Genomic DNA, 26,027 nt, shown 5'->3' with positions numbered 1-26,027 from the left:
CTACAGGAACTGAACCGGAACCGGGATTCCCTAAAACATTAAATCCCTAATTTCTTTCTTCATTCTTTCGGTCTTCTCCCAACACTTTCCCTTTTCTTTCCACCCCTCACTGAGACGCTGCATCCCTGCTCTTTCCACTTCTCAGTTCTCGATCCTCTTCGCGACGACAACGCTGCATCTCCTTTCGTTTGCTGTCACCGACTTACCGCTGCCGGCCGCTTCTCTCTCGGTCTTCTCGTCTCGCTTGGCGAATTGGAACGGATATGGCGTGTTGATTCTTCGCCTGTGACTCCTCGCTTCCGCTTGTTTCTTCTTCTTCGTCTCTCCAATTTCAGCGGAATAAGCGTGTTCGACAGGTAACGCCTCTCTGATTATTTCATTTTCTGTGCCAAAATCTAACCCTAGCTCTTGCCCACTTCGCTGTGTGCTCTTCTAGATGATATTTCGTGGAGTCACCACAGGTTGTTATCTCATGTCGTCTGCGTATTGCTAGGTCGGATTCAAGTTAGCTTTGTATGTGTGATCGGCGCTAGCGGAGTTGAATTTAGCTGAAAATTGTCATGGAACGTGAGTGTGGTTGAGTAGTTTTAGGCGACGAGGAAGCAAGTGGATGTGAATGACCGAGTTCAATCATTGTTGAGAAATGTGCATCTTCATGCTTTCGGTCTAAAGTAGAAAGTTGGTTCTATGATACGCACCGAATGAGCTTGAAACAAGAACCACTATTCAATTTCGTTCATCAAATGCATCTAACTTTTACTTACTCACACTTTGATGCACTTTGGCTGTTCTTCTATCGAGGCAGCCATGGCTACTTTGCTCTTGTTATTACTAAGCGGTTTTTGTTTTAATCGTGATAATATCACTTCATATTGATGGATGTTCTGTTCTGTCCCTATGTTATGAAGGATTTTTAGTAAGAATTCGAATCAAGGCAAGCACTTGTAAATGTTAGAGAGCCCACATGTAAATGTTCAATTGCTATCGGCTAATCTGTTCTTGTGTTGTTTGCTTGGCTATTCAAGTGCTTAAGTTCTCTTGGCTAATCTATTCTCGTGTTGTTCGATTAGCTGTTCAAGTGCTCTATGCTAATTTGTTATTGTGTTGTTTACTTGGCTGTTCTGTTCAAGTGCTCTTGGCTATTCAAGTGCTCAAGTGCTCTCGGCTAATCTGTTCTCGTATTATTTGCTTTGCTTGGCCAGTGTTGGTTGCTTGACTTATTAAGATAACATGTCAATGGAGGTGAAGGGTAGTGATGAGATGACTCTGATCACACAATTAGAATTGTCGGGCGATGAAAATGAAGAAGAGCCCCATCCCCTTGACAGATGTTGGCTTATTTATCGGGTGTTCGATCTGCAATTATCTATGAATTGTTTAGTAGCTTTCCCTTGACAGATGCTAGGAACGTTGTTGGTGGATCCACATTATTATTCTTGGAACAAAAAAAATTATTTTTGAATGAACAGAAGGCTTTTAGCATTTTCACTTTTTTTTAATGAACACAAGATTATAAAAGCTCGGCACCCCAGCTTCTAGTCATTTTGCTTTACTTTTGTGTACTTGATTTGATGTTGCAACTTCTTTAACTAAGTAGCCATTGCAAGAATTTTTTTGTCATGAGTTGCGATGCTACGTGAATCTCAGAGGCTAGTTTGCTAGTTCCTCTTCATGGAACTTCGATTGTGTCTTTCTTGTTGTTTCCCTGATCCTTTTGAGCTTTAGTATAGGCAAATTCATGAGGCTAGTGGTCCGGCATAACGTTCTTTACAAAGGAGCTGTCTCATTTAGCTTATTATTCTTTGTCCATGAATTCATCATATCTTACTGGATTGTGGGGTAGTTCAAGTAGATGCATTGACAGTAGATCACCTTGCCTCCTTGGAAAAGGTACAAAAAACTCACTGAGATTGTCCTAAGGCGTGATGTTTTTGTAGTTATGATCATCTATTTGTAGTTGAACCTACCCGTTGGAACTTGGAACCTGTTAGACCCTAGAACTAACCCTGAAACCTGTGACATAATATGTTTCAGATTCTAGATTCTGACGGATAAGTCATAGGTTCCAAAAAATGAGAAACCTGTACCCGAAGGTAGGTTTCAAGTTCCAAGTGAAACCTGTAAGGAACCTGAAACCGCTCACCCCTAATTGCTCCGGAGTTTGTTAGCTACTGCAATTGCACAATGAACTTCTCGTTTGAAAGAAGTGTTAGTACATTCTCTACAATATAATCCAACCGGAAGAGTAACTCGACCAACACGAACTAAACTTTTCGTGACCAACTCAAATCAATTCTACACTACCATAAACGCAAACCAAACCTCTAGGAACCATTGAACATACTGAATTTGGAGCCATAGTCGTAGCTGAGGGCTTTCCATTATGTTAGCAAGTTAGGTTGGATGAATCCAGGTAATAATAGAATTTACACTACCAATTCTTCTTTCAAACTCAGCAATAATAGCCAGAACTGGAAAGCAAATATTCCTGCTTAAAAATGTCATGTCAATGACATTGAATGCCCAGTGTAACTTATCCCAGTCAATCTCTCGTGAACATGCAATCACTTTACATAGCAACATGCCAACTACACTAACTGGTGCAAAATCAATGGTATGAGTCAAATTTCAATGTATTCAACTTAAGTCCCCCGAGAACTCACCAAACGACATGCCATCCTCGACTCTTAGATAGGTTTCAAATTCCCAATTAATAAGGAGGTCTTGATCAATAGAGTTCGTCAGATGTATAACAGTCACAGCCATTCACAGGACCAAGTGAACAAAGAGCAAAGATGGAGGGAGGATTTATGTTCTCATAGGCCATACACATCTTACCCGACAGCCACTGTTAAAAAAGAAAAACAAAAGAATAGAAATTCGACCTCTGCAGTGTCAATGCATCGATTTGCATTTCAAGGCAACAGTAAATCCAAGAGTTTGTTCTAATAATATATCCACCAGAACATGCCTATAGCAGAAATTCAAGCCTCGAGCTATAATCTCCTTTGCTTCAGTTTCTCCATGATGGACATCTTTTCATTCATTCGGTCAAGATAATGATATCAAAATTTTAAGTATGTTTGGAATCTCTCATTCTAAACTCTCTTACCTTATACCATCCAATAATGCAAATGCAAGAGAGTATGAGCAGTAACATAACCAATGAAACCGATGTCATTATCTAGCCTTGCGATTAGCTTTTTGGCTTTCAAAGGTGTGAACTTAATGCAAACAACGGGCTCTAAAACAGCTCAAGACTGGGTCAAGAGGGGAAAAGGAACTGTAACAGAAGTACATCCAACGAAAAGTAGCCTCTTTATTCTGCAACACAGGCCTATACGAGTCTTCTGTATTGTCCAGCTTGTATATAATGGCTCAGAAATGACAACAGCAAAATCACAAAACCTGAAACTTGAAGAGCTTGAGAGATGATGGAGGCTTTACACACGTCATTTCTAACGGAGAACAGGAAAAAACACCATTCAGCAATATCTCCTTCCAAGCCTATTTCATTTCTTTGCAATATCTGGGCGAGCTCCATTAAAACCTGTGAGATTGATAAGAAGGAAGGAAGAACAAAAGGAGATGCTCAGAAGGTCAATACAATCTGGCTAGAGGAAAGAAAAAAAGAAAAAGAAAAGATATAAGTAATATCAAGAAGCTACCCTCACTTTTATAGTAATGCAGTCCTACATAAAACAATCGGTAATACTAGGAGAAGGAAGACATTCTACATACATGGAAATTCTACACCATTTTCAGGTGACATAACCTTTGACCTAGACTGTCCAGATTATTCGAGCCAGAAACAATCGACAAACAATGCACATATGCAGTGGTCCTAGTGGGCATGGCTATATGTTGAAGTAGCAGTGGGGATGGTGCTAGAGGCAGAGGAGAGCAAGGTGTTCGCAGAGACAGCAGTGAAACTCATGGTAGTGGTACCATAGTTGCTGGTATTGTCAAAGTCGGTGTTGGTGGTGGAATGGTGGTTGGCATGAGGTGAGGAAATTTTCCCAATATTGTTTTTACCTTTCTGTATTCTATCCCAATCACTTCCATCCCCTGCCCCCACCTCGTCTAGATGAACACGGGCACATACGTGCACATAAATGGTATTTTCTAACTTTTCCACCTAGTAACCACACAGCTAAATATGCTACGGTTTATGTGGTGAACTCACCAAGAAGCAAGCTCTTGCTTAGTTATCTTATTGAACATATGTTGATCATCATCAAGAAAGTGTTTATTTGCCAACAAGATCACAATAACTCCACCCAATGCCAACATGTCTCCTTTAAAAAAGTGAAATTAAATAACTTCCCTGAATACGTCATACCCGTTTCATTACGTCTTCAAATGCAATCATCTGAGAATCTAACAGATGCACACCCGAAAAACACAACTTAAAGAGTCCGTTCGTTCCTAACTCGAGATCCCCATGGCATTGCCTCAGTCTCTCTCCGAAAGCGGTCGAGAAGCTCGGTTTCTTCCTACTCTATGGCATATACCATCTCTTCTAATGGTGGACAACTAAATCCATTTCCAAATTCCACTCACTCAAAAAAGCAAAATCTTAGCCCAAAAATACTCCGGCAAAGAAGCCGAGCCTCATACCTATGGCAACGAACAATGTCGAAGCCAGACACAACTAAACTAAATGCAACACCATAACAAACAAATGATCCCTATACATGTAAAACTCACACACGGCGAATCTCCAAAACAAACATACAGAAAACACCCTGCACAGAGAGACACACAATAACACTCGATGGACGCATTAATAAAAACCTAAGGACGAATTCACATAAAACCTGGGAGAGCCCCGTTCAAGATCCTGTGAAGAATCCGACCACCGCCAGAATCACCCCCGTCGATCAACTCCCTCAACCCCAAATTGGCCACCTTCTCCTCCTGCTTCTCCTCCACCTCTTCTTCCTCCTCCTCCTCCTCCTTGACGTCACGCGCCTTACTCTTCAACCTCTCGAAGTAATTCCCGTATATGTACTCGGGGGAGTAGCCGTTCTCATCGTCGAACAGCATGATGTGGCCGTGCCACTCCCACACGCGGTAATCCGAGCCGGTCTCCTCGTGGAACCCGACACAGATGTGGTGCTCCCCGATCGTGACGGCCTGGCCGGAGTTGGGCTTGAGCGAGTCGGTCTTCCCGGAGAGGACGACCTTGACGATCTCCCTCTCGAGCCTGGCCTCCTCCCTGGCGAGCCGGGACCTGCCGGGGTCGGAATCGTCGGCGCCGCCGTAGCCGCCGCCGCCCCCCTCCTCCTCGTCGTCGTCGTCGAGATCGGAGAGGTTGTTGACGGCGTCGAAGAGGAGGTCCTCGAGGGACAGCGGGGGAGGGGGACGGGCGGCGGCGGCGGCGGCGGCGGCGGCGGAGGCGGAGGAGGAGGGGGGAGGGCGGATCTGGAGGCGGGTCATTAGGGTTTGGAGGAGGAGGCTGTCGAAGGCGGTGGTGGTGGAGTTGGGGAAGGAGGAGCTCATGATTGGGATTGTCGAGGTCAGGTCGGAGTGCTGCTGAGAACGAACGGAAGGGTTTTTCGCAGAGCAACGAACGGGAACGAAAGGGGTTTAAGAGTGAGAGAGAGAGAAGAGAGAGAGGGATAACTATGGCGCAAATATTAGCTGCAGCCCGGTTTACGTGAGCTCCATTTCGTGCACCGTTGGATGGTGTGGAGTTTCACGCGATCTGACGATGGATATTAAATTAGACTCGCATGATCTGGATGCACCCGATACTCTGTCGAGGATAAGAGAATTGATTGTGCTTGTGCTTGACTTGATTTTCTAGTTTGCATTTTCATTTTCATCCAACAAAAGATATTTTTATATTCCTTTCGTTATTAGCGATTATTCATATCTAATATGTACGTAAACATCAATGAGTCTCATCGTGTGAACCCCAATTCACTTCGATCGTTAATTTAACGTAGGTCCCAAGTGGGGTCCACCTCATCCAGCGGTCTGTGCGAACTGCGCTCGAATGCATCGGGTTTATTCAAGACCTTTTGGACAACGAGACATGATAATTTTTCATTTTTGTAAAGTATAAAAATGTTTGAACGAGGTCTTTGTTTTGATAATAAAAGTGATTGCACGCATTTTGTCCTCTCTCCATCCAGATGGTCGTTATGTGGGACTGGAGAACCGAACCGGTAGGAACTTGTCTGATTTCAGGTTTTAATATGCGAAGTAGGTTATAGATTTCAAAAATTGATGAACCTATTTCGATGGGTAGTTACATGTAACCTGAACCTAGAACAAGTTTTGTGTTTTACTTGGTCTATATCTTTGCGCGATTCTACAGTATTTCATGACGTTTGATGATGAGTTTATAATCTAGAATCACTAATATGAGTTTTCATTTTATGATCGAGACTTTTACTCTGTTAATATTTTATATTTTTCGTGTATCTAAATATAAGTTGTGATCCGTAAATTGTAGCAACAAGTGGTTGTCGTTAAAGGTGGTAATTCACTGTAATCGTTTAATTAATAATACAGGTAAAACCTGATAGACCCTGAAACTTGTGACATGGTAGATTCCAAATTCTAGAGTATGCACGATAGGCTTCATGTTAAAAAAAATGAAGAACCTATTTCAATAGGTAAGTTTCAGATTTTAAATGAAATCTGTTCGAAAGCTTAAATCATTCATTCCTAGTTATATTTATCCTGGGTGGTCAAACTCTATTTTCTTCCATTGGTAAGGAAAGAAATCTTATCCTCTTCAAATAATTAATCCAGCAAAAGTAATTGACAACGGAGGAGCCAAGAAATTACACTAGAATTATTGATCACGAAAATTATATATAAATTTTAAAGGTTGCCTTCCCGCGCCGCCTTCCCCCCCCCCCCCCCCCCCAACTAAACATCCATCCAAAAGAGTAGCAATTCCTTAAACGACTCAAATACATCACTTTGACCCAGTGAAATTCAAATTCGATATGATATAACTTATTTGGAAAGTGATACAAATCGGCGTATATATTTTTACTTATTTTTCATGAAAAATACTTTGTATATATCAAATGACATCAATAATCACCACAAACTTGATACGCAAACACAAGTTAGAGGCCCTTAAGTATTTACAGAATTCTACGCATGTTCGACCTACAGGCCAGTTACAAGCTAGGTTGATGTTGTTGCGAGCCAGTTACTCGTAGCGCTGTTCCTTTGATGGTTCCACGACGGTGACGTTGCACGTTCTAGATTGCTTTCTTGGCTCCTTGACATGCGCAAGTCGCTTTTCCCTCACTCTTACCTGCTAGAGAGACAGATCCCGTTATAACAATTTTTACATTAACAAAAAGAAAATCAACACAGGCACGCCATTGGTAAGGTTAGTGATCTCTTCGTAACATGACCTATGCTTGAATATTACAACAAAACCAAAGGCAACCCAACCTTTCGAGGAGGAACACCAAGAGGAGTAGTGCTAGGACGACGACGACGATGTTGATGTCTCTCTTCAGACAAACCAGAAATGACATGTGGTTGCGGACGACCACACTCACCGGAAGAAAAAGAAGAAGAGCAGTGAGAGCGGACCAAGCCAGCTTGTTTGGAGCACTCGAAGTACTAAGTGATCGGAAGCTTGAAAGAGCACCTCGGCATCTTTCGAAGGTAAAATGAAAACGCAAAAGAGGAGAGAGAGCAGTTGAAGAAGCTCTTGAAAAGAAAAGAAAAGAAGGAGAGAGTTTTAGAAACGTTAAAGGAGAGAGAAGGAGAAGGTATAGAAGGTAGAAGTTCTTGAAAATTGAAAATAAGAGAGGGAGTTTTAAGCGGGTTAACATTTATTGTTCTATCCTTTTTCACCTACTCTGCAATCTACGGGCCGGCTAGAGAAAAGAAGGAGAAAGCTTTGGATTTTAATTTTTTGTTTTCTATCCATGTCCATGTCAGAGGACATGTGTCACTCTCTAAGTGGAGCCAACTAAGCTCATATATGCCATGTGGGCCGGTGACGTGGTAAGCAACGACCACCGAATATTTATTTTATCGTACCAAGCAGAGAGATGGATCCAAAACTGCACTAGTTTAGCAGATCGAAAGGCAATACAAATGAACCTAAAGCCATTGTGTACTGCACTTTTCCTGGGCGACTGCAGCATAAAAGGCTGACTCCAGATGTATCTTTGTGCTTGCTTGAGAAAATGAAAGACTCCCATGATGCAGAAACATCATCGAGTGCAGCGTTGATGAAATCACTTCCCGTTTCTATGGTTCTTGCTCTTCTTTTCCACTCTAAATTCGTGGATCATGGACCGAGACCGTTTGGTCAGCGCTGCACTCAATTATGTTTCTATGCTTGGGTCGGTGGCGTCAAGATTTTGGGGGATTTTCAGGTTTGTGTTCGCGGACAACGCGCGCATGCATTTGCACTCTTGTCAGGTGGATTCTTGGGCAACAACAGATCTAGAGTCGCTTTTTTTGGGAAGTTAAGTTAGAGTTATGTTACTGCATATTGATTTTATGATACAAAGTTCATTGATGATTGCATATTTACTGCAAATAACATCAAAGATTTGCATTTTGGAATTGCAGAAGTATTACCTGCTAGGGTTTTGTTTTTCTTTTTATGGATTTATTCCTTTTCCCTCTCCATTTTCAAGCATTTAAGTGTGGCAAGTAATCATATCAAAGAATGGCAGGAGACGTTCATGAGAGAATATGATCCACGATGGATTCATGTCCTTGCGTTTTAGAATAAAACAAGCTTTGAGAGGTTGACTGACATCAATTTCAACCTTGATTCTTACGAACTTGTGCATGACGTCAATAAGGTTGCTTTCTGATTGCATATCAAGGGGAACTCCATGGATTTGCAGCCAGAATCGAGTGGTGGTAAAATCAAAGATCAAACTCCTCGAGCGCAGCACCCCGAACCCAAGGACATAGCACGAGATGAGCTCGCCCTACGGTCCAGGAGCCCCACGCTCAACTCGAGACATATCAGGCTCTCGTTTGAAGGTGGAGACGAAAACATTTGCCGCCATTCCTTCAACACGTACCCATGGAGAAGGGATGCTGGTAGTGGTGGGCAGTGGCCGCGTTGAGCTCACCTAGTTAGTGGCACAGGTCTAGCAACCCTCACCGGAGGCTGGCGACGACCGCTTCCTTTGACTCACCACATACACTCAAATACCGAGAGATAACTTAGACGGTTCGGTTCCACCCACAACCGGGAACCAGGGACTGAACTGATCCAATGGAACTGGTCACTTATTTAACATGAAGATGAAATTAGAAAAGAAAAAGGGTGAGAGATTTCGGCTTTGCTCTACCAAAAAGAAAGAGGATTAATCAATCATTTAGAGAAATCTTTCATGCTTTTTCTCTGGAAAATTTTGACTAGAATGATTTAAGGAATTAATTCCTCCAAACTATGTAAAAAGGGCAACAAATGTGACAATGATCGAAGGGGGAAGCAAAGGAGATTGTCTCCATTTCATTTTGGCAATAAATTGGCAAGGGAATTTGGTCATGAGCAAAAGAGCATACGGAATGGGATATTCTCTTTGGAAGATAACGGGAAAGGTCGGTCAACAGGGGAGGAATAAAAGGAAAATATGAATAAAAAGTAAGTGGACGAGAGATTTAAGTACTAATAGGAGCAAAGCAAATCAGTGAAACCATTCACGCCACTCTCTTCTCTTAATTTTTTGAAGAAATAAAATATATATACAGTCGGTCCGGTTCGATCCCGTTCATCTTTGGAACCGAGAATCGGACCGCCCAAACACTGATTCCACTTTTAAGAACAAGGAACTGGACTGGCACTCTCAGGAACTGGACCCAATCGGCTGGTTCGGTCCAGTCCGAGCAGTTCCCAATCTAGTCGGTCCGTCTTGCTCACTCCTAAAATAACCCACCAAAACTATAGCGATTGTTGGCCTTGCCATTGGCCAGCGAGGGTCAAATGCGAGGGCCGTACTTGTGCCCAGATTTGGGCGAGGGTGTTCCCCGGCATCAGATTTGCTGCGAACGACGGACCCTTGTTGCAGATTTGCTGGCCGTCGCTGTGACTCTCACCCACTCGCCCAAATCTACTGCGAGTGTGGCCAAATTTACAGCACAATCTCTCACTGCAAGAACTCCATGTTCTTGAACAATGGTCATGGTCACTAATGAAATATGAACTTGAAGAAGATATAAGGGATAAAAGTACTTAAAGTCTTAAAAGTTGTCATAAAATTGTAATTGAGTTCTAAAACTTTCTAAAAGTGTTATCAATTTTAAAAACTTATCACGAAAACGCAATCGAGTCCAAATTTTTTTAAAAAGTGCAGTCAAGTCCTAAAACTTGTCATGAAAGTGTAATCGAGTCCTACAATTTTCAAAAAAATCAAGAGAATGATTTAATTGGACCAATTTGACAAGCATTAGCATTTGATTGCACTTTTTGAAATCTTTAGGACTCAATTGCAAGGAAATTGTCTAAAAAGTCCTAAACCTATTGTACCTTTATTAATTCAGTCATAATAATTTCAATTTTATCAATTGAGTCCTAAACCTTTTCACATTTTTGTAATTGAGTCAATCCAAACAATTTTGGCTAGAAATCGCTGGCATGGACATTAGCAGTCCTATGTGGCGCGACATGTGCTGACATGGACAATTTTAATAATATTTTTTCCAATTATTTATTTATCCTTTTTTTTTTCTTTTTTTTCCTTCCCTTCTTTCTCCTTTAGTTGGTCGCTGAGGCGAGGGTCAACGAGGGTCGGCGAGGATGAGCCTAGCTTAACCGTGGCGAGTGAAGAGAACAGATGAATTAGAGGAGGACGAGTCTTACCCGTCACTCGATTATCTCTGCAACTAGAAAACAAAGGAGGAAGAAGAGAATCGATTAGCGAGATTCAGTGATCGCTCGACAATCTCAAGCTTAAAAACTCGAATGGCCAAGCTATGTAGTTGTAAATGAATCACCTGCATCGAAAAGGACTGAGCAAGTAGGTGTGAGGTTTGGGCGAGACTCGCTCGCCCCTGGCGATACTCGACATTACCAACACTCGAAGCGTGAGAGCGATACCGCTGTATATAGGTAATTTGGTGGGTTTTGAGATGTTATTCAAGTTTGTAATGGGAACAGAAGATGGATCGAGGTTGAAGGAGCTGAAAAACCTGAAGAACCTTATAGGGGAATTGTGCATCTCTGATTTGCATAAGGTTCGAGAAGCAGGAGATGCAAAGGATGCCAATTTACGCTCGAAGGAGGGAATACGCCGGTTGACCATGCAATGGAGTGAAGATTTTGAAAATTTCCAAAATGAAGAGCTTGAAGCATAGGTCCTTGACTTTCTTCGCCCACACCAAAACCTTGAGAATTCTCTTGTTTTCCTATTATGGTGACCTAGAATTCTCGTCTTAGTTAGGAAGTCCCTCGTATATTAACATAGTGCTTTTATGTTTACATGAGTGTCGTAGGGTCAAAGCATTAACATCACTCGGGCAGCTATCTTTTTTTAAAGAACTATACATCAAAGGTCTAAATGCAATATGCACGGTATGTTCTGAATTTTATGGAGTTAAAAATCCTTTTCCATCTTTAATAACTTTGGAATTCAGGGACATGTCATTGTGGGAGGACTAGTCTCATTGCATTGATTCTAAAGCGTTAAGATTTTTATTCCCTCATCACGAGCATCTCTTCGTTTGAAATTGTCCTATGTTAATTAGAAGATTGCCTAGTCAACTAAGCTCCCTCATAAACCTTGAAATTAACTCATGTCCGCATATGGATGCCTCACCCTCTATCATTAGCCTTCCATCTCTCGATGAATTAAACTTCAAGGTTGTAATGAGGGGAGACTAAAGAGCTTGGTAAACTTGACATCTCTAATCGCTCTTGTCATAGAAAATGTTGCTGAACTAATGGGTTTACAAGCTCCTTGATCAAGTTGGAGAAGTTGGAGATGAGACGTGAAAAGTTAATATACTTGTGGCAAAACAGAGATGTAAGACAAATTTCGCTTGTCTGAAGAGCTTACTCCTCCAAAATTGTCCAGAATTCGTATCTTTTGTGACTGGAGAAGGAGATATAGAGCTACTCAGCAACCTCAAGACAATCCATTTGTCGTATTGCTTCAATTTAGAGAAGCTCCCTAGTAAGATGCACATCCTCTCCTCTCATAGAGCCTTGTCTGTCCATAATTGTCCAAAACTTGAGTCCTTTCCAAAACAGGTTACCAACATCAATGATATAATTATTTATCGGTTGGTGTAGGATGTTGCAATCTTTACCTAGAGGATTAAGTATTGATCCAGGTGAACTAAGAAGTAGCAGCAACAATAATAAGCACAATGACATGACGTCTTGTCTGCAATAATTAAAAATCGACGGATGCGGTTCTCTGCCAGCCTCTGCATTTAACGATGGTAGATTTTTACCTGCGACCATCAAGAGAGTTGAAATTCGGAGCTATAAGGGAGTGGAGTCGCTCGGGGAGATAAATATAGAGCCTCTTCAGTCTCTTCAAGTGATCGAAATTAGGCATTGCGATTATTTGAGAAGCTTACCCCAGGACCTCCATACACTGTCCCATCTCACTTCCTTGATATTGAGCGACCGTTTTGCTCTGGAGCTGGAGTGCTTCCCTCCTCTTCCTCCTTGGCATCTTGAAATTTTCTCTTTGGGGGTATCCAAAGATAAAATCGTTACCTAATCAGTTGCATCGACTTTCATGTCTCTGTGATTTGGAAATTACAGGGTGTGAGAGTATTACACGCTTTCTTGATGAAGGATTGCCGCCCCAGCCACAGGAACTTACGGTATGAAAATGCAAGAATATGAAGCAGCCGATGAGAGAGTGGCTCACCCCCTCACCTCCCTTTGATCTCTATGGATCGACGGCAGCACTGTAGGAGTGAGAGAGGAGGAGGATCTTCGGCTTCCACTCCCTTCCTCTCTACTCTGTCTCCATCTCCGTCTCCATCTCTATGATATGGGGAATTTCCAAAGACTATCCAGTAGTCTCCTCCCTCTCCCCGGACCTTGTGGATTAAACGTTGCCCGAAGCTGAAGGGAAATGCCTCACGATGGCCTCCCTCCCTCCCTAGAAACACTCGGGATCGAAGGATGTGGGATTCCCAAGGAGCGATGCTTGAGGCTGACCGGCTACTATTGGCCCCTCATCCACGAAATCCCCAATGTTAGATTCAGTTATTACGAATCTAAGTCTATTACGAAACACGGGTTTTTTGGACCCAGATATTATGTATGACTGCCGGTTCAAAGTGTTGACTCGGAAACCGAACCGGTTATGGTCGATTCCACGGATTCATATGCAAGAACTTCTCCGGTTCATCCGAGAACATTCAGCAAATGAGGGACTGGCTATGGTTTTATTCCCTGATTTGATCCGATTTTTGAATTGAACGGGAACAATGCTCATCCTACATGCCATGGTGACGATCAGGGGAGCTATCAAAATGCGGGAATCCGTTGGTGCATGAAAGGACGTTACAAATGGGAAGCGTTCGAAGTTGGTTTTGCAAGATTTTAAAAACGTGGAGGAAGCAAGGGCCGATGATTTATCAGGGGTTTATAAAGTTCTTGACGGGACGAAGAAGAAGATACACGCACAACATATATTCCCTCCGGAGTGTCTTCTACACTTCCTTGTACTTTACGATTCCTATGTAATTGTAATCCGATCCCGTATTCTAATTCCACATATTTCATTCCCTGACAATTTCTCGCATTTAGAATTGCATAGATTCATCACTCCATCCATCCCTCGTTCGTGCGCTTTGCGCTCACAATCTTGGTTGCTCTCTAATCATCCGAATTTCGGGTCCACTCAGTCGAATTTCGTTAAGAGTTCAGTACAACGATGAAGTACAGGACTTCCTCTTCTTCCGAAGCAATTTGCCTTTTCATATTCCATACCGAGCAGAGAGAGAGAGAGACCAAAACTGCACTAGTTTAGCAGATCGAAAGGGAGTACAAATGAACATAAAGCTATTGTGTACTGCACTTTCCTGACCGACTGCAGCGTAAAAGGCTGACTCTAGATGTGCGGAAATCGCAGATCTTTGTGCATGCTTGAGAAAATGAAAGACTCCCTCGATGCAGAAACATCATTGAGTGCAGCGTTGATGAAATCGCTTTCTAGGGTTCTTGCTCTTCTTTTCCAATCAAAATTCACGGATCATGGAACGAGATAGTTTGGTCAGCGCTGCACTCAATTATGTTTCTATGTTTGGGTCGGCTACGTCGAGACTTTGAGGGATTTTCAGGGTTGCGTTTGCGCACAACGCGCGCATGCATTTGTGCTCTTGTCGTATGGATTGTTAGGCAGCAACAGATCTAGAGTCCCTTTGTTTGGGAGGTTAAGTTAGAGTTATGTTACTGTATATTGATTTTATGATACAAAGTTCATTGATGATCGCAATTTAATGCAGAGTATTCATGCATAAAGAGAGGTTATCACTAAACTATAGCTATATATATTCATTTGTGACGATAATCACCATGAAGTCAGGCAATATTTTGTGTGCGAGAGTTGCTCCTGCTTGTGTTGATCAAGGCCCAGTGAGACATCTTCTTTGCCTTTGGAAGTAGACCCTTTTCCTAAAATAATTCACATTTAACTTTCACACCTTCTGAACCCCCCTCTCCCAAATAACATCAAAGACTTGCATTTTGCAGTTGCAGAAGTATTACCTGGTAGGGTTTTGTTTTCTTTTTATTTATTCATTCCTTTTCCCTCTCTTTTTTTTAAGCATTTAAGTGTGTTAAGTAATCATACCCAAACTTAGAGCTCGGCATATCCTTTTCGTTTTTATGTACAGGTGATTTTGTCATTTTTGATTTCATTGACACTAATGTTCAAGCACGAGGTACGCTTGGGCACCCAGATACGTGATTGTACGAAGAGAAGAGAATGAATAGTTATACAAGGAAATGGGAGAAGTGGAAAGTTGCCATAAATATGATAATTATGAACTTATTATCTTTTCATTATTTAATACAAGGGTAATTTTGAAAAGTTAAAAAGTGAGATAAAATCCATTTCGACCTGAATAATTAGATTTTTCATTTTCAAAAAGAAATAGTGTTATTATTTTTTTGATTCAAGGGATAAGTATACTCGAAGTCCTAAAAGTTGTCGCGAAAATGCAATTGAGTTTGTCCTAAAACTTGTCAAGGTGCAATTGAGTCCCTCCATTAACTTTGTCCCATTCGACTAATGAAAAATGTTAATGTGGCTTTTTTGTATTATTTTTCCTCTCCTAGTTGTATTTTCCCAAATCATAATTTTTTTTCCCTCAAATCTTAATTCAATCTTAACTGCAAATAGGTTGTTCTTGTTCTGGTTCTCTGCTTTGTGGTGTGAACCGTATTTGTAAATTGCCCAGAAATTCATCGCGAATCCTCTCGTGATCACGCTCCTTAGCTTTGAGACCCAGTTTTCCCCACTTGAAACATAATGCCAGGAGATGTTCATAAGAGAATATGATCCACGATGGATTCATGTCCTTGCATTTAAGAATCAAATGGTTGACTGACATCATCAACTCAACCTTGATTCTTACGAACTCATGCATAACTTCATAAGGATGCCTTTCTGATTGCACATCAAGGGGAACTCCATGGATTTGCAACCAGAATCGAGTGGCGGTAAACTCAAAGATTGAACTCCTCTAGCGCAGCACTCCGGACCCAAGGACATAGGCACGAGATGAGGTCGCACCACGGTCCAGGATACCCCACACTCAACTCGAAACTTAACGGGCTCTTGTTCGAAGGTGGAGAGGAAAACATTCGTCGCCCTTCCTTCAACATGTATCCATTGAGAAGGGAGGCTGGGAGTGGTTGCCAGCGGCCGCGTTGAGCTCACCTAGTCACTGGCACAAGTCCGGTGACCGTTGCTGGAGGCTGGCGACGACGGCCGCCTTTGTCAATGGTCATGGTCGGTAATGAGATATGAACTTGAAGAAGATATAAAGAAGAAGAGCAATCTTCATCCTCAGACCAATCGAACGGTTCAAGAGATGAAGATATCTATATTTTTATATCCTCCTTTCTTTAAATATTTTTCTTTATCTTTTATCTTTTTGAAATTTTAAATTTGTTATGATGCGACCATTGTTAAGCACTGAGAAAATTTATGAATAGTCACGTCAATATTTTCTCCTAGTCAAGTTGGACGGAGATAATGTAGAAATTTGATTGCATCAATTTGATAAATGTTGAGACTTAATTGCACTTTTTTTTGTACGTGCATCCAAATGCCCAGTAAGCTAGTCAATTATAGAAGAAGTAGACAGGAATGCTTCTTCGACCCGAAAAAGGAACAAAGAGAAACAAAGGTCCAACAAGTCGCAAAAGGTAAAGGCCTAAGCCCATGTATACCGAAGCGGGAAAGGGCGTCTTCCCCCAACGAGTCAGGCGAAATGCAAGCAGTATGTAGCCGAGCGATCTCATTCAGCAATTGCAGACACCTAAGCTTTACGTGAGACGAGATGGGCAGTTTAGATAACTTAGTTCATGATGAAATGAATCTAATCAAAATTTTCTTCAACATAAACTTTCGAGTAATGTTTATTCGAGAAAATTGGTAGAATAAGAGCACCGATCGCTTCTAGAGTCGTACCATTTTTCGGTGTCATCGAATGAATGTTACAAAAATGCATGTGAAAACTTGTGCATAGTACATTATACCCAATACAAATCGATCACACCCTATTATGCGTAGACCACATAAACAAAGTTTTACTTTTCGTATCTGATTACAAGAACTAACTTCGTCCAATATGATCTAATCTACCATTTGCTTCAAGGACGTACCCATGTTGCCAAATCCACAGAACAAGACGTTGAGGCCGTAAAAGTACTCTCTTGTTGTCTACAAGATTCATATATATATATAATCTCCATCAACTATTAATTTAAGCTTTTTGATTAGACTATCTAATATGATATCAAAGCTAAGTTTGGTGTAGTTTATTTCGTTAGTGTAACCCCCACTTGTTAAATTCAACATGTCATTCCTAGTGCAGCTTGTACCTGAGAGGTGTAAAAGTATTATCTCACATTACTTGTTTACATGATTCATACGCTCATTCACATACATATGCGACTTTTGGTTTGAACATGCTAATACAGACCAGCAGAGAAAAAGGAGGATCTATCAGCATTTCTTATCTGTAAACAACAAAGGAAACCTCCTCCGTCCTTGAGCTCATGTAAAAGCTGCTGAATCACAGACTATAGATTCAAATTCAACTCCTGCATTTCCTTCGATGTTGAACTGAACAAAGCCCTTCTTGCAATGATCCGAATAAAGATTATGGCCACAGATGAGAATCAAGAGAAAAGATTAGGAAGGACAAAAATGGTGGAAACACGTGCTAAAAGTTTCTTTTTATCTCCGGTTGAAATACAAAACATAATCCATGAGCTGTAAATATAAACATGATATTATGATGCCATTTCTTGCACCAAACACAAATACAATCTGCTTACAAAGAATATGAAAGATTTGTAGTATCGTCATCATCTACACAAAAAGGACCGGGGCCTGGGGACCTGCACCACCATGTTAACTGTGGTGGACTACCGCCTCAAGCTCTCCACAATGTAGTCAGCATAGAGGTTCCTTAATGACAAAAGTCGGAAGAATGATAAGTGATTTGCACAAGCAATACACAATGTTAAAAAAACGGAACTGAAAGATAATAGTAAGTCCCTTCGGTACAAATTTGGATAAAAGCAAAACTAAAAAGCTTCGGAGTTCGATAGCCCGAAAAGGATTAATTTGAAATGAAGCACCAACTTACATTTGTAAACACGCCACTGACTGAAACATACTTAATTCATATAGTGATTAGATGCCCAAATAAATCTTGGAAGCATTAGACAGGAAATAGACTCATAAATACTTCAACTCCTTCTGACAAAGATATTAACTATTCTATAATGGAGATAACTGAGATTTAGCTCCCAGATTCATCAGGAGGAAAAAGGACATTTAAGTCGCTAGCTTATTGCAGGTGCAAGAGTAACTTAGAGAATCACTTACATGGAGTGCTGGATTGCTTCATAGGCAGCAGAGGCAGGAAGAAAATCATTCACTGCAACCTCCTTATTCTCATTTTTCTTGTCTGTTTAGCAGATTAAGGATTATCAACCTTGCTTCATAAAGAGCATAGTACGGATTCCTATATGTAGAGCACTTTTAAATAAAGGCAGTATCAAGGATACAATCTTCAAAGAAGCGACGGATTTCAGCCAAACGATGGGGAGGGAGATCCTTGATATCATTATAGTGTCGGTACTCAGGATCATCGGCGCACACAGCAATTATCTTGTCATCTTTCTCACCCTGTAAATCATAATCAGTAATTCTTCTAGAAGAGGGAAGACAATGATAAATACTTCTTTCGACTGTTCAAACTGGGTACCTGATCAATCATAGGCATGAGGCCTATAGCTTTAGCCCGAAGAAAGCATCCAGGAAGAACAGGCTCCTGCGGTGTTTCAGTCATCGATGACCAAATTAGTTTTGCACAAATTGACCAGAATAGGCTTTGTTTGTTAACTTATGAGAGGTTTTGCTACATTGATCCTGCCCTTACTAAAATATAATCTAAGCTAGATCCATATCATCAGCATCGATTGGAAATTTTTCCCTGTATATAAAGAAAAAGGCGCACGTCAAACAACATACCTGCATGATGATTAGGACATCCATCGGGTCATTGTCCTCACAGAGAGTGCGGGGAATGAAACCATAGTTGTGGGGATACACAACTGATGAGTAAAGTATGCGGTCAACCTAAAAATATAGAAGTTACGGTTAAACAACTTTTGATCAACTATACAGTCTTGATATGAAACTTGGCTGGAAAAACCGACGATTACCTTGATGAGTCCAGTCTTCTTGTCAAGTTCGTATTTCACTTTGCTTCCTTTACCAATTTCAATCACCTGCAAGAATGTGTCTTACAGTCAGTAAGTCACTCAGTCGAGGATAGTTGTCTCCTTCTATTCAGGTTTACGCAGAGTCAGTCCTTTTCCCTTTCTGAAAATTCAGTATTAAGGTCCAACAATCACAAATGTTTATAGGGATGGCTGTGGCGGAATCTAGCATTGAAGAAGGTGAAATGAAGAAATTGCCACAGAAAGAAGATTCAATATCCTAACGGAAATCGACTTTTCTGCTATGTAAACCAATGAGTAACTGGTTCCCTAAGAATGACCTTTTCTTTCGCACCTCATCATGAGGTCCAAGGTTTCAAGGTCTGATTTATGATCTCCTTCTCAGAGAAGGAGATCCCAGTTTATGACCTCTTGGCATAATGGAAATTGAGTTGCAATATCAACGCTGACAATGTCATCGGTATCAACCCTACTCATAGAAGGCAGTTTTCTTCTAGTTATGAAGCTACCCACGCACAGCGTTAAGTCTTCAATGTTTTCTTATTAACGTAGAAAATAGATACTAAAAGTCTAAAAAACAATCAAAATTATCACTGGTGAAACTACTCTAGCCTCTCCTCCAATGTACCTATGCCCTACTATACAAACGGTGCGGTAATGACAGTTTGTACACTTACACAGTTGAAAACTGTTGGAGCTCCAGGACCTGACAAAGAGAATGACATAAAACTCAGACAAGAAGAAGGGAAAACTAGAAAAAAGAAGAAGAACAAGTTCAGAAATACAATACCTATCTCAAGATCATGCCAAGGGTGTGCAGCAATAGACCTCCGGGACAATGATGAAAGGATCCTTTCATTAAGAGGTGGATGCGGTGTACGATGAGCGTCGGTACTCTTCTGAACAGTCTCACTAATGCTGGGTGGTGCCATCTCTGCAGAACGGTTATGAGAAGTTTCAGAATTACTCTTTTTCATACAGCTTCATTGAGAAAACGTGAATGCACCACCAAGAAAGCAAGAAAGAAGAGTTAACCACAACATGGTTACATTCATCGACGCATGCCAAGTCATGGTAACCCCATGTTGCCAGCAATAGTGGATAAACAGGAATTCCATTGACTATAAACTCTTCCTTCATATAAGATACCGAAGGAGTTGCACGACTTTAGTACCTTATGCCAACTAGACAAGCAGGTGACGCCATTTGATGGGAATTCAAGCATGAGTAAATAGGCCAGGGAAATCAAAGCAGAGAATAAGCAAGCAATTCTTAAGTCCGGCAAAAACGGATCCAGACGACTTGGAAACATTCCTAAGTCCAATTCGTTCCCCTGAACAGCAATAACAATGCAGTCTTGCAGCAGTCCTAGCGCACGACAAGCTTCCGTCCTTGACTAAAAAGATCCCGAATGGACCAAGCAAGCACGTTCCAAAGCAGGAAACACGGAACGTCTCGCAGATCTCGCAGTCGGTCCCAACAAGATCAACGAAAAACGGAAATGAAAAGGGGCCATCGATCCGCCACAGGAATGATGAATCTGGTGGCAGGCACCGTCTCGCCATCAACATCGAAGAAATCACCAAACGCGACGCGGCACGATGCGTATGGCTCTGCTGCAACGCCTACCGAATAGGCCAGCATACGCAAGGTCCATCCAACTCAGGAGATTAAGAACTCAAGCAAAGCCAGTAACAGAGCGGAACCAAACACAGATCCGCTGCCCAAAAAGGACGCGCGTCGGAAACGACAACGCTCAGGCTCGGACAGCCGACACATCCTGAAGAAGAACGCGACACCGCATCCACAGATCACCGACACAAGCAACGGAAGACGAGCGGACCCAAACGCAAGCAAAAAGAAAAAAAGAAGAAACGCGCGCACAGCTGGAGAAGCACAGCGAAGACGATCACCGGCGCAGCACGAGCCAATGTCGAGGAGCTGTCGACCGCTCCCAGCCGCGACGGCACAAGACGAGAGTCAACAAAACGGAAAGAAGAAGATCAAAAGAAGGAGACAAAACGATGCGAGGGACGGCACAAGGAGCAGCCGGGGGACGGAACCTGTAACGGCCTCGAGCTCGCTCCAGCAGGACGGATCTCAGGAAAAGAGGAAAAGAGGAAACGCGAAAATGGGAGAGCAAAAGAAGAAAGGAAAGCCCAAAAAAAAAACGAAACCCTAAAGGAGAGAGGGAGACGGCCACGCACCTCCTCCTTCTCGTTCTCGTTCTCGAGGGAAGAGCCGAGAGCTAGCGGGTCTCTCTTCTTTCTCTCTTCCCGTGCGGTGCAGAGGAGGGGGAAGCTTTTGAGCTCGGGGAGGTGGTGGCGTGTTTGGGAATGTTCCCGCTCTGTGGCGACGGACAGACGGACGGGGCCAACTGTTTTAAAGACGGAGGAGGGGGAAATGGAACGGGAGGAAAACGGAATCCCCCCCCCCCCGCATATTCTGTTGTTTTTGGGGAGGGGGGGGAGAGGGGGTGCCGTCGATGCCGTCGTGGCGCCAGCTGGCCCCGTCTCGTTCCCTTCGTTCCCTCCTCGCAGATTTTGGACCGCGTTGGGGCCCCGGGCCGCCCTCGACCCCGAGACTTTTACTTGGACCGCGTTCCTAACGGTCGTCGTACGGTGCATTCTCTTCTCTTCCCTCCTCCCTCCTTTCTCTGAGGAACGCTTCTTCTTCTTTTTTTTTTACCTAAAACTATTTTATGCATATATAATATTATATAATATGATTAGCACCACCGAAAACCCTCTGTTCTGATATATCGGTGCCAATGTGCCATGTTTGATCCGGACTAATTTTCGAATCACAAAACATTTCAAATCGGTACGCTCGTGCTGTACTTATCTTAGATCGATTTTTTTCGCATCTATATATCCGTGTCGTGTTAGTTCGGGAAAAACTGTGGCGTGGATGTACCGATTGGAGGTTTTTTACCATACGAAAATTTGTTTGGATTAAATGCGACATTAACGTAGCGATTTGGTTCTTTTTTTTTTTGAGGTATTAACCCAATATAGTATAATATATATATGTTATAATTGCGACCGAACCCAAATAAAAATCACCAAAATTTGGAAAAGATATGAAAAGATTATTTTTCTGCTAACAGACAAATATATGGGGGGGTAGGGGTGGGGTGGGGTGGGGTGTTAAGAGCACTTTTGTGGGAAACAGCCACTAATATCGTACCGGTATTAATAAAGTGTTCATATTGTCCCATCTAGAAAGATGAACATGATTATGATTTTCCCCTTTTTATTTTTATTTATGTTTTTTATTTTTTATTTTTATTTTATGTTTTTTATAATAATGGTGTGGGATATGGACGGTGGGGAGTCGTGGTTAAAAAAGGTTTCTTTTGGGGGACGTTCTTCGGAGGCGCACCTCCACGCGACAAGCGGTTGGAGGGCCTGCAATTATCAGGGGGCGGTCTCCAACCAACCGCCGTGGCCGGACGGTTCCCTCCCCCCTGGCCACCCGTCTTTGTTGTCCACTTGTTCATTCTACCCAACCAACGGAAAGAGCGTTGCGAAGCGGCCGGCCAGCCGGTGCCGTACTACCTTAAGCACGACTGCCTCGCGTTCGCCGCGAGATGCGCAGTTGCTTGAGCCACGGCTATTCTGCCCACACGCGATTCGAAGTCACGAGATCAGCAGATCCGTCGTCGCGGCCGCAATGGGGCGCCGAGATTCGGTGCGTCTCTTCGAGGTTGCTATTGTTCGAAGATGCAAAGCACGTTAGAAGTTCAGTCACGACAACTGCTAAGAACTTCACGGTCCAGTGAAAAGAGAAACAACTTGTTTTTCGTCGATCTATCATCAGTGTGAGATTTTGTGGGATCACTTTACCAATTATTGTAAAAAATTACGCTGTTAGATGAAGCGTGGACATATTTAATTGCTCGAACACTTCCTCTCGTACTTAGTCATTGGGGATTGGAAAGATTTGAATCCGGAATCTCCAACTATAATACCACGCGAAATTTTATGGGACTACTCTGCCAACTGTTCTAAACCAACTGACAAAGTGATCCCACAAAATCTCGCAGTCCGATTCGAGCCATCGCTTATTTATTTTATCTAATTTTTTTTTTTGGTAACTGAGGATCCGCCACCATTTCCCGGGAACGAGCCCGCATAGGTAATCGGAGCGTCTATACCTCGGGGGAGACTAGCCCAGCAACCCACCGCCAGGGCCCCCTAATTATTTGTTTATTGTTTGTTCCACATGAGTACGACAATTGCACGTCGGGCGCCATGGAAAACCTAAATTCCTCGGCTTGGACAGATCATGGGATCGCCATTGACTCGGACTTTTCAAGCGCATATGGTGTGCTCCGTGATTTGATGAGTCCGGCGTTGAGCCGGTCACCTTGATGAGTCTGAAATCGAGAAGTTTATGGACAAAAAGTCTTCGCCCGTGCATTTCAGACTTGGTCGCTACATTCCACCCGACGACGAACATCGCAGTACCACCTTACAATCTGTCATTACCTTACCACTTGGTCCAAGCATTGATCTTTCAACATTGTATTCACATAAATACCGAAAAAGGGAACTCGAACACCTCGCGCGTATTGCCGGCGTCTCGGAATATTTGAAGGGTGAATTTAAGACGGTAAGATTGTACATAAATTTAGGGATTCTCGATCTTTATTGTTTAAGGTAAAATGTACGAAAGAAATCAATCAAATCAGGAGTCACGTTTTTTCCTCGGGAAAAAACACGATGCTTAATTCCTAAGCGACATTCCAGCTTTTAGCATCAAAGTACGAATTAGAATATATTTCATTATCTTTTAACATTCTTGGCTTTCTCTATTCTAAAGGCTGTCTATTCACTAATTAGGATTGGTCAACCGAAGTGCTTAGCGTCGAGCACTGCACGCACAAGTTGGGCCGTATGTACTTTTAGAAAAATAAGAGGAGGATGGACCCGCCAACTTTGCAGCGATGAATCAGAAACGTAATCCATATGCCCCCTTTATTTACGCAAAGTGCTCTGGAACCTGAATATAGCCATTCTAGCGTTGCTTGCGTGTGGAAAACGTATCCAAATGAGGGAACTCTAGTCATGCAAACTTTAATTGGATCGACTCGCGAGACGCTCCAAAATTTATGGTAAGAAAACAACTGACGAGAGACGTAGGTAGTAGTTGCAATATATCCGAAGAAAATGGCCGCATTTCTCTCCATCCCTAAATCCAATTGGAGACTTGATCGGATCGAGTTTTCTTTACCCGGGGGTGGAGATAAATGAGCCGAAGGAAATGTCGTGGAGGCATATTTACTCCCGTAAAGTGTCTAGAGAAGAGAAATCCGGGAACATATAGAGTCCGTTCAATGAAGTAGGAAAGCCCCATTACTGTCATATAATTGGATAGTATACCTGATGATCTATTGCATTGAGTTTACGAAATTACATGTAGCGGTAGTTTCTTTAGATACGAACATATACATAGATACTTTGATCATACATACGCATACTCGAAGAGATCTACAAAGTCAGCAACTAGAGTGAAAACGAAATTGGGTATTATTTTCTATCAATTGAAGCTTTTGGATTGGAATATCTGATATATTATTGGAACTAGTGATCTCGAGCTTGATTTCTTCTAATATCATTTTGAATGTTTATTTTCTTTCTATATGTGTCGGGATTTAAGAATTTTCCATTCATAGTTGAGACATTGCAACTTCATAACTTTACCATCACTAGCCTTCAAAAGGAAGCGTTTGAGATACAAAATACAATAAGAGCCTTATCTAAGAGTGAATTCTCAGAGAGCAAATATTTATTATTAAGACCTAGCTTGATCCATGTGGGTCAAGCCCGCCAAAAGGAGTGTTTGTAAGTGACCATGAAAGGTGATGACAATATTATAATATTTCACTATTATATCACGCATTCGTCTAACAACTTAAGTTTTTAAAATAATTAGCGGCGGTTTTACAAAATCTCACGTGGTATCAAAATAGAAGGTTTTGAGTTCAAATCTTTGCAGGCCCTTATTTGCCTTCCCAATTATATATTTTCACGCTTTAGGCTTCGGCCAGAATTCAACCTTTACTCGAGGGGGAGTGTTATAGTATTTAAATATTAAATTACACATTCATCTAATGGGTTAATCTTTTAGCATTCTAAGCGACGGATGACAATTTGAGAATGGCCATATCCTAACGAGCTACGTCCATCCAACGCGGAGCTTCGTCCAATGGTCGTGCAATCTACTTAACCAACGTGGGGCTTCGTCCATCCAACGTGGATCTCATCGATTAAGGGTCTTCTAGATTGCTCGACTCCCGATTCTGCCGATTCCTTTTTCTCCCTCGTCTTTAAAAATAAAGAATATGATAAATACCACTCGCCTGGGTGGCGCTGCTGGAAAGGGCACTCTTCCTCTCGCAAAAGGTTGGGTGTTCGAATCCCGGGTGCCGCAGGGTGACTTAACCGGTGCACGTGTGTGGTGGCTAGCACGTGTCGGCCGTGCGGGGTTCCCTGGGTTACCAAAAAAAAAAAAACTCAACGAATTAGAGAGAGAGGGTGGAAGGAGAGGACGTTAGGGGGACTTGGAGGCCACGGAACGAGGACCAGATCGACGGGAGGAAGGAGAAGATGGAGGTGGGCACTTGACCAAGTCGGGAGCAAATGTGAACCGATGTCGTCTTACCTTCGGAGACGTGTGATGGTGCGATGAGGAGGAGATGAGCGGGCAAGCTCATCCGGTGACTCAGTGCTGGCTCACATCGCTTTGACCCTATGCGCACCACCTAACGGTCCATCCTTCCCTTTTGCCGCCCCCGCAAGCTTTTGCCTCTTTGACTTGGAGGGTCGTTCTCTCTTCAATCGATGAAGAGTGCTGTTATCTTGATTGTTCCTCTTTTGAGTATTTGATTAAATCAAAGTCATGCCTTCTAGGTTTATCGTCTCGACTTTGCCTCAGTCAATTCTCTCGAGATCTTGATCTCGATCTCGACGGAAAACGCTACGTTAAATGTTAACTTTACCCGTCTCTTACTTAGTCGATTTCCTAGCTAGATTGATAGTAATTGTTGGTTAATCTCCAGAAATGGATCACTTTGATATGGTTCTTTTGGACTTTAGAGCATACT

The 26,027-nt window shown here is 42.3% G+C and overlaps 2 protein-coding genes and 1 pseudogene across 2 annotated transcripts; 1 reads left to right on the top strand and 2 right to left on the bottom strand.

The window, feature by feature from the left end:
* Positions 1 to 3,299: 3,299 nt before the first annotated feature.
* On the bottom strand, positions 3,300 to 5,577 carry LOC115673655 (uncharacterized). Its single transcript, XM_030595881.2, has 2 exons — positions 4,821 to 5,577; positions 3,300 to 3,550 (listed from the first exon to the last, which is right to left on the bottom strand). Exons 1-2 carry the CDS (start codon positions 5,503 to 5,505, stop codon positions 3,513 to 3,515), a joined length of 723 nt encoding a protein of 240 aa, XP_030451741.2. The 5' UTR covers positions 5,506 to 5,577; the 3' UTR covers positions 3,300 to 3,512.
* A 3,266-nt stretch (positions 5,578 to 8,843) lies between these two features.
* On the top strand, positions 8,844 to 13,250 carry LOC115673610 (uncharacterized; annotated as a pseudogene).
* Positions 13,251 to 17,370: 4,120 nt separating this feature from the next.
* On the bottom strand, positions 17,371 to 21,237 carry LOC115673719 (soluble inorganic pyrophosphatase 4-like). The gene is made up of 9 exons (XM_030595971.2): positions 21,124 to 21,237; positions 19,707 to 19,850; positions 19,594 to 19,622; positions 18,899 to 18,964; positions 18,705 to 18,812; positions 18,439 to 18,504; positions 18,239 to 18,359; positions 18,057 to 18,138; positions 17,371 to 17,633 (listed from the first exon to the last, which is right to left on the bottom strand). The coding sequence occupies exons 2-9, from the start codon at positions 19,846 to 19,848 to the stop codon at positions 17,591 to 17,593; spliced, it is 657 nt and encodes a 218-aa protein (XP_030451831.1). The 5' UTR covers positions 19,849 to 19,850; positions 21,124 to 21,237; the 3' UTR covers positions 17,371 to 17,590.
* Positions 21,238 to 26,027: the final 4,790 nt, after the last annotated feature.

This window comes from Syzygium oleosum, unplaced genomic scaffold (assembly GCF_021117445.2).
Source record: "Syzygium oleosum isolate NSW1041296 unplaced genomic scaffold, Sole_v2.1 Sole_v2.09, whole genome shotgun sequence".
NCBI lineage: Eukaryota > Viridiplantae > Streptophyta > Magnoliopsida > Myrtales > Myrtaceae > Syzygium > Syzygium oleosum.
Note: the sequence above shows the minus strand (reverse complement) of the source record. Positions and strands in the feature narration are given on the sequence as shown.

Excerpts from the sequence above, each read along its gene's own strand:
- LOC115673655 (XM_030595881.2), bottom strand. The coding sequence starts at position 5,505 with ATGAGCTCCTCCTTCCCCAACTCCACCACCACCGCCTTCGACAGCCTC. Across the intron at positions 3,551-4,820 it reads CTTGAACGGGGCTCTCCCAG|GTTTTAATGGAGCTCGCCCA; the intron begins GTTTTATGTGAA and ends TCAATCTCACAG.
- LOC115673719 (XM_030595971.2), bottom strand. The coding sequence starts at position 19,848 with ATGGCACCACCCAGCATTAGTGAGACTGTTCAGAAGAGTACCGACGCT. Across the intron at positions 18,813-18,898 it reads AGAAGACTGGACTCATCAAG|GTTGACCGCATACTTTACTC; the intron begins GTAATCGTCGGT and ends CTATATTTTTAG. Across the intron at positions 18,505-18,704 it reads ATGTCCTAATCATCATGCAG|GAGCCTGTTCTTCCTGGATG; the intron begins GTATGTTGTTTG and ends GAAACACCGCAG.